Raw genomic sequence first — 8,181 nt, 5'->3', positions numbered from 1 at the left:
TACTATTGACATACCTTGACGATTTCCTATGCTCCCCGAGCAACCAGTTCGGATTTAAGAAGAAACATGGAACTGATCTATGTATATTTGCCCTCAAAGAAATTATTCAGTATTATCGACAAAGGGGCTCTCCTGTATTTGCATGTTTTCTGGACGCATCCAAAGCGTTTGACCGTGTAAACCACTGGACATTGTTTAAAAAACTTATGGATCGAGGGGTTCCGATGTACCTAGTTAGATTCCTGGTCGTGTGGTATAGTACGTTGTCATTCTGTGTCCGTTGGGGCCACACCCTCTCGGATACATTTACTGCTATGAATGGTTTGCCTCAAGGCAGCATATTGTCACCAATCTTGTTCAATGTGTATGTATCCGATTTGAGTACCGAGCTACTGAGGTCTGGAGTCGGTTGCTATGTTGGAGACACCTTAGTCAACCACTTGATGTACGCGGATGACATTTGCCTCGTCTGTCCGTCTGTTAAAGCGTTGCAGAGACTGATTAGTATTTGTGAGCTATCTGGAGCGGATATTGACATGTTGTTTAATGAATCGAAAACACTATGTATGTACTTTCCGTGTCGCCGCTTCCGCATGAGTATGCCTTTGCCGCCGCTGATGCTGTACGGTACCGCCTTAAAGTATGCCTCTTCTACCACATATCTTGGGTATATAATTACCCCTGATCTTTCGGATGACGCAGCAATCCGAGCTCACGTCAGAGGCTTTTATTCTCGGGCAAATTCACTCCTCCGCCGGTTTCGTTACTGCTCAGCGGCGGTAAAAAGTGAGTTGTTCTCAGCGTATTGCTCCCCGATGTATTGTGCCCAAATCTGGAGTAATTACAGCGTGAGTGCGATCTCCAAGCTACGAGTGGCTTACCACAGCGCAATGAAACTGCTCTTTTCGGTCGGCAGGCATACAAGTACTAGTTGGTTGTTTGTGAATAACCGGACCGACATGTTTGACGCAAGGCGTCGCAAGGTCACCTACTCATTTGTAACACGCCTGCTGTCGTCTGACAATGATATAATTAGAGTGCTTGTACACTCGGACGGCTTTTGCCACAGCACATTCTGGCGACATTATGTAAAGTATTTGTAAGTGTAGCTTTGTAAATCTTTGTTCTGTGTCTGTTTTTATGGGCCATGGGCCTGATACAAATAAATAAATAAAATAAATGTAATATCATTACATTATCATTACAAATACAGCCATGATATCCAATTGGATTTTTTTTTTAAATTGCACTTCGCTAAAAATGGCTAATAAGCATATCTTGGTAAAGAGTTAAAAGTGTAGTACAGTTTGTTTGGAGAGGTCTGCTTGTATGAAGATTAGTTATGCTTGTGACAACCTTGAATAAGTGCAGTAATTGCCCTTGCCTTGTGTAAATAAGCAGGAAAACTTTAATCATAACCACACTATTGTCTGCTGTGGGTACATAATACCAACGTTTAGGGTCGCATAACGTGTTGCATCTGTAGAAAATTTCCGTTTGTGACATAATTTTTTTTTCTTGAAGTAAAACGGTGCTTGCTTTGTTAATGTGTGAAACATTTGCATGCTGTGTGCGTGTTGTAATAAAGAAATAAAAGTTTGATTACCGTACAGTACTCACATTGGATTTTTCAATTTCAATTTTGGAAAAGTCCATTTTTTGCATAAAGGGGAGAGCGGAGTGAAAATAGCTGAATTTGCTCCTAAGCAAATACCGGCCTTTCTAGTTTCATAAAATACTTGAATTATAACCACTACTATTTCATTTATATCGTTATTTTTGCTTGGTTCAAAACCAGGAGAGTAAAGCGCTATGCGGCGATCTGTGGTTTGACCTATTTAGCATCAGGTTTGTAATCTTTCACCTTTACCCCATTAGTGAGAGCTGACGTCCGCCATCTTGTTTTTCGTCTCGTCTTGCGTTTTTCAAATCCTCCAAACTGACGCGATTTTTACCGATTTGTAGGAGTCTGGGAGACCGCTTCTACCATTGACCTACAGGTAAGACCCGTGATTGTCGTTAATGCTTCCCGGTTGGTGTTTGTTCAGCGACGAATTAGAATTAGAGGCGTGTTTTCGTTCTGTAGTCGATGGGGAGGGGGGCATGAAATATTGAGTGAGATATCAAATTAATACATTGCTGTATATAATAACATAACTGATAGATGAAGTGACGTGCAAAATAATATACGGAACTTTTCCTTGTGCGGCACATTGTTCACATTTTTGGTGCGCAGCTATGGGAGTCATTTCAATCCGGTATTATATAGCCACATGCCCTTACATGAACAGTCAATATTTTTGCATCATAATAAAGTTGCCAAGAGCCTACAGTGCCAGTGAAGTGATGCCAGATGGCGTAAACAGTGCTAAATTATGTATTTGGGTGTCCACTCTTCTATTACACCATTGTACAGTCTACGCTTACTTTAAGTCATATTCATTCTGGCAGAAAGATATTACGTAAAAGCCCTTTGGAGGCGCATGCGTATATAGATTGTTATGTTTCTATGTGTCTGTATTGTTGTGTTGTGTATGCATTCTGTTTTACTAGGAGTCAATTCGTGACTGAAATACTAATGTATTATTGTATCCCTTAATTAAAACATATCCAAATATTGTTACTGAAAAAAAATTGAGGAGCTAAAATGGGTACAAACTTTCACTGAAGAATTTGCGCCCTTTTCTGCTTTGTAAAATAATTAAATGAAAATTATGTTTCTTTTTTCTCTTTCTTGTTTTCTTATAATCATTTTAGAGATGTCGGAGTTCGCGTCTGTACCTCCCGTTAAAGAGCTTCATGCGGAACAAACTGTGAACGAGACGCACATCAAAGAGGAGCCGACAGGAGACACTGCATGGCAACAGGATGGACAAGAGAACGTGCTATGCCAGGAAACGTACAGTGAGGACCAGGAAACCTACAAATACCACAATGAAAGCAAACAAACTGGGTATCCTTGGAGCAAGACTTACAACAGTTGGGAGCAGACAACAGACACGGGACGACAGCAGGACGAGAAAAGGGACGCTCCAAACGACGAAACGAGCGGTGTTAAAGCGGAAATTGAAGAGTCCAGCTGTGGCTTTGTTAGTATTGGAGAACACCCTGGGAAGGAGAGAGACCGTCCTGGGAAGGAGATGGACTGTACAGAACACCCTGGGAAGGAGATAGACAGCAGGGAGACCCAGACAACAGACATGGGCCTGCAGCAGGAAACGTGTGATGTGAACTTTCCCCAACCTAGCAACACATCAACCTCACAGGTACAGGAGAGCAGAGGTGATTTCGGAAGGCATGTGGTTAAACGCACTGGTGAGAAAGCCTACATGTGTGGGGAGTGTGGGTACAGGACAGGTAACAAGTCTCATCTAGCCGAACATTTGAGAATTCATACAGGAGAGAAACCCTACAAGTGTGGGGAGTGTGAGTACAGAACAACAGCAAAGTCTAGCTTATCTAAACATATGAGAACTCATACAGGAGAGAAACCATACAAGTGTGACCAGTGTGACTATTCGGCTGCAGTGAAATCTCATTTGAATCAACACCAAGTAACACACACTGGTCAACAACCCTACATGTGCGAGAAGTGTGGTTACAGGGTGGCTCAAAAGTGTGACTTATCCAGACATATGAGAACCCACACAGGAGAGAAACCTTACAAGTGTGACCAGTGTGACTATGCTGCTGCAAACAAATTCGATTTGGACAAGCACGTAAGAAAACACACCGGTGAGAAACCCTACATGTGTGGGGAGTGTGGTTACAGGGCGGCTCAAAGGTCTTCCTTATCCCGCCACATGAGAACCCATACAGGGCAAAAACCCTACAAGTGTGACCAGTGTGACTATGGCTTTGCAAACAAATTCGATTTGGACAAGCACGTAAGAAAACACACCGGTGAGAAACCCTACATGTGTGGGGAGTGTGGCTACAGGGCAGCCCAAAGATCTACCTTATCCCGACACATGAAAACACATACAGGAGAAAACCCCTACAGGTGACTATATTCTGTTGTAAGAAAGCACACCAGTAAAATGACCCAAACGTGCAAAGTGTGCTGGAACAGGACAACTCAAATGTCTAAAAGGCCAAGTATATAAGAACCCACAGAGGAGAGAAACCATATAGGTGTTATCAGTGTAACTACTTTACAGCAAGGAAATCTCACCGTTATCTACTTTTCATGTATACGGAAGACATACGGAACAAACAATCTACAAGTGTGACGAATGTACAGTAAACAGATGTACCCACTTACATAGTCCCTTGACATCTAGGTCATGGGGCAAGGTAGCCAGCCTGATCCATACTCATACAGGCGACAGATATAGAGGTTCACTTTGAACTGCAGCTAGGTGTCGCTGCTAACAATGCAGTCCCAAACGTAAAGTACTGCCACATACATAGATATAGTTACACCTAAAACTCTATAGATGTAGGTACAACAGATATAGTTACACCTAAAACTCTATAGATGTAGGTTTTGTACATAAGATAGTAGCCATGATAACTGTGCTCCTTTCTTTTGTGTTGACCGCTTATTTGTTAGTAACATTTATGTAAGAAAGCCTTTTTTAAATCGGACTGTAAAGATGATATAGACTTGAAGTAGTTTCGGTATGATATTTGTTTGTTTTTTTCATTCAATGTACACATGTCGGTATCGATTTGAATACTGGAATATTTTTGTATGTTCGCATGCTTTAGTCTACTTTATTTGATAGAAGGATGTAACATTCCCAATTATATACTTAATATGCACCTATGTGTACAGTTTGCTATACATGTTTTGTATTCGTAGCGTTTAACAGGACGTTTCGCCCGATGGATGTTTCGCCCGCAGACGTTTCGCCCGATGGATGTTTCGCCCGGGAACTTTTCGCTCGAATTGGATCTTTCGCCCGAAGACGATTCGCCCGAACCTCCTTGGCCCAATGTAGATACAAATGTACTAGTATTATAGATACGTATGCCGATTTAATAGTGTCAGTTTGTTTATCTTTATTCACTGACGCCTGCGGAAAGATGTCCAAAACACAGATATAGTTGCCCTAGCCGGTAAAATAACCATGCAATACGTCATCCGCTACCATAATTTCTAATAGACTACTAGGTCTCGCCTCCTTGGTCCCGCAACTAGCTAAACATCGAACTAATTTCAGTTACAAGCTTTACATTACATATACTGATATTTTTACCTGGGACAATAGATGTTATAGCGACTTTTACTCAAGTGGAAAAATACTAGTACATGTAATCAAGGAGGTTAACCTCCTTGATGTAATAAACAAAAAACATAATCATATCAATGCCCGGGTCGCACAGTCGTGGGCATCCAACAACAAGCTTCCGACAAAGACAACTCCTGCATACCGAAAAAATGTTCGTTTCACATTTTGAGTTAAAGGAGGGTAGATATGGGAGAGGTAAATTCTTCGCCTTCTTACTTGACACTTGTTTCCACAAATTACGCTAAAAGTTTCAAACTCTGGGCCGCCTTTCGAGCTGCAAAATCCAAACAAAGGAATCAAAATGGCGACTCGCTTGGCGTGGTTTACAACATCCCGTCAGCCATTTCGGTAAATCTCTGATTGAACCCTATTATGTTACGTGTACTATGGTGACGTCTACGTAGACTGCGGCAGTCAAAATAAACGCAATAGATAGACGAAGGAAATATTTTATTGGGGCACTTAGTTATTTGATCATTTGATGAGGAACTATGAACTCTAAAGCGTAAATGTTCAGAAAAGTCGTTGGGACTCATTCTATTATTTACAGATAAGTTCTTGGACATAGTTTCTCAGCAAAACATCCTGCAGTTTGCAACTCTGGTAGTTTAGAAATATAAAATATTGAAAATAGCAGCAACACACAAAACATGTAGATTCGAACCAACCTCCCCAAGTACTTCATGAAATCTCCAAGACAAAAACAACAAGTTTTTTTTTTATAAGCTAGCAATTTTAGTACACACACACACACACCTCCTTGTTCAAACAAACATATCGCAAAACGCATGGCCTCATGGGATAGCTTGTGTAAACATCGCCGCCATGTTGTTTCTTGTTTCAATACATTACATTTTCATTTTTTTTTTCATTCTATTTCATTTTACCAGGGAAACATCACTCAGGCTGTTGCCTGCTTTTCAGAAGTCCCTAGCTAGGACACACAGAAACAAGCAACATACAATGATTGGGTAATACTTTGCAAAAGGGTACAATGTAAGTCCTGCTAACGGCCGAGCACTACTAGTATACTACAATCCTCTCGACTATATCGTATCGTATTCTCGCTAAGTTTGTCGGCGCTTTTCAACACCAAAATTGTGAATCATATCTGTACATATGTCCTACATGGTTTTTTTGGTACCTTTGCCATTATTAATCTTTGCTATTTCTCCTTTGCTTGGAGAGTACAATCAAATAGCAGTATACACGGTATTAGACCGCATTGTGTGACGGGATTTATCAGCCAAGCCAGTGACGCCATTTTGAATTTGTTTGGTGTTTACGGCGAGAGAGCGACACACTAACAAGGTTTTCTTTCTGTGTCTGATTCATGGACTCAATTTCTAGATAAGAACGCGCTTTCTCAATTGTGAAGCCAACGCCATTATTTGACAAACAGACGCAGACGATTTTGTTGCCTATAAATTAGTGTTTGTTGTGGGCGCCTGCGCGACTCTGAGCTTACTGGTTTAAAAACTTCTTTGTTAGAATTGTTATCTCACGTAACTTATGTAATGATACCACTACGCGGATATAAGATTGTGTGTGTGCTATGATTGCAACTGAATTCGTTCGATATCGAAGTTTTGCTGGGAGTCGTTATGGGTAACGTCATGTATTTACCTGTACGGGCGTAAGTTACTAAGTAACTCCTCGATAAATGTATCGTTTCTCGGGTAGAATTAACAAGGGGATACAATTTGTTACATTCTTTATTGAAATGTTCAAAACACAGCAAAACCATGAATGAATAGCCACCGGGCGAATCGTCCAAGACCCACGGCACCTCATATCGGGCGAACCGTCCTTTTACCTGGCGAACCGTCTCTATACCGGGCGAAACGACTACGGGCGAAAGATCCATCGGGCGAAACGTCCATAAACCGTTTAAGCTTATAGCAAAATAGATGATATTGACATGTAAAAAAACTTAACGTAATTTTTGTAAATTTAATTCAAAATAAAGAAACTGTAATCAAAGGCAGTAATGTGTTGGTTTGTATCGTCTGATAATTTTGACTCCCTTGCCTTCGCGGCTTAAGAAATGTGGACATTTCCTACCATGGCGAAATATTTTGACAGAAAAAAAATGACATAATTTCTCGGAAGAAGTGTAGCCCAAGCAAAACACAAGGTGTTGATTTGAACCGTAGTCCAGTAGCATCCTTGTGGCAGCAGTGTTTCAAGATCTAAACGTGAAATGAAGAAGAAATTCTGTGCATTTATGGTTCAGCCTGGCTTGGCCTAACCGTCAAAACCTAACCTGAGATGTATAAATTGAGGTAGAACAATTGTTATGTTTATCAAGAAATCTACATTAGTGTTAGAATATATACATTACGTTTTTTTATTACTCTTTCATAAAATACCTGAATAATAACCGCAACTATCTCATTTATAGCGTTATTTTTGCTAGGTTTAAACCAGAGAGTAAAGCGTTATGCGGCGATCTGTGGTTTGACGCATGGAGTATCAGGTTTGTGACCTTTCACCTTTACCCCATTAGTGAGAGCTGACGTCCGCCATCTTGTTTTGTGGCTCGTCTTGCGTTTTTCATATCCTCCAAACTGACGCGATTTTTACCGATTTGTAGGAGTCTGGGAGACCGCTAACTACCATTGACCTACAGGTAAGACCTGTAATTGTCGTTAAAGCGGCCGGGTTGGTGTTTGTTGGGTGGTAAATTAGAATTAGAAGTGTATTTGCGATCGGTAGTCGATGGGGAGGGGGGCATTCAAAGCCAAATGTCATTTTGTATCTCAAATATCCTATACTGTCAGACATAACAAAAATGTAGTATTTTATAATAAGAATGATAGATTAAGTGACGATCGTTATATTCGTGCACCATAATGCGAAACTTTTCCTAGTAGTGACCTACCCACCATTTTATTGGTGCACAGCTATAGCTATATATGGAAATCAACCCCGTCGGGGCGCA

The 8,181-nt window shown here is 40.9% G+C and overlaps 1 protein-coding gene across 1 annotated transcript; it reads left to right on the top strand.

The window, feature by feature from the left end:
• The first annotated feature begins 2,759 nt into the window (after positions 1-2,759).
• On the top strand, positions 2,760-4,808 carry LOC118407730 (zinc finger protein 771-like). Its single transcript, XM_035808250.1, has one exon. The coding sequence runs from the start codon at positions 2,760-2,762 to the stop codon at positions 4,005-4,007; it is 1,248 nt and encodes a 415-aa protein (XP_035664143.1). The 3' UTR covers positions 4,008-4,808.
• The last annotated feature ends 3,373 nt before the right edge of the window (positions 4,809-8,181 follow it).

Source organism: Branchiostoma floridae, unplaced genomic scaffold (genome assembly GCF_000003815.2).
Source record: "Branchiostoma floridae strain S238N-H82 unplaced genomic scaffold, Bfl_VNyyK Sc7u5tJ_1439, whole genome shotgun sequence".
NCBI classification, from domain to species: Eukaryota; Metazoa; Chordata; class Leptocardii; order Amphioxiformes; family Branchiostomatidae; genus Branchiostoma; species Branchiostoma floridae.
This window is presented reverse-complemented; position numbering and strand designations above follow the sequence as displayed.

Excerpts from the sequence above, each read along its gene's own strand:
- LOC118407730 (XM_035808250.1), top strand. The coding sequence starts at position 2,760 with ATGTCGGAGTTCGCGTCTGTACCTCCCGTTAAAGAGCTTCATGCGGAA.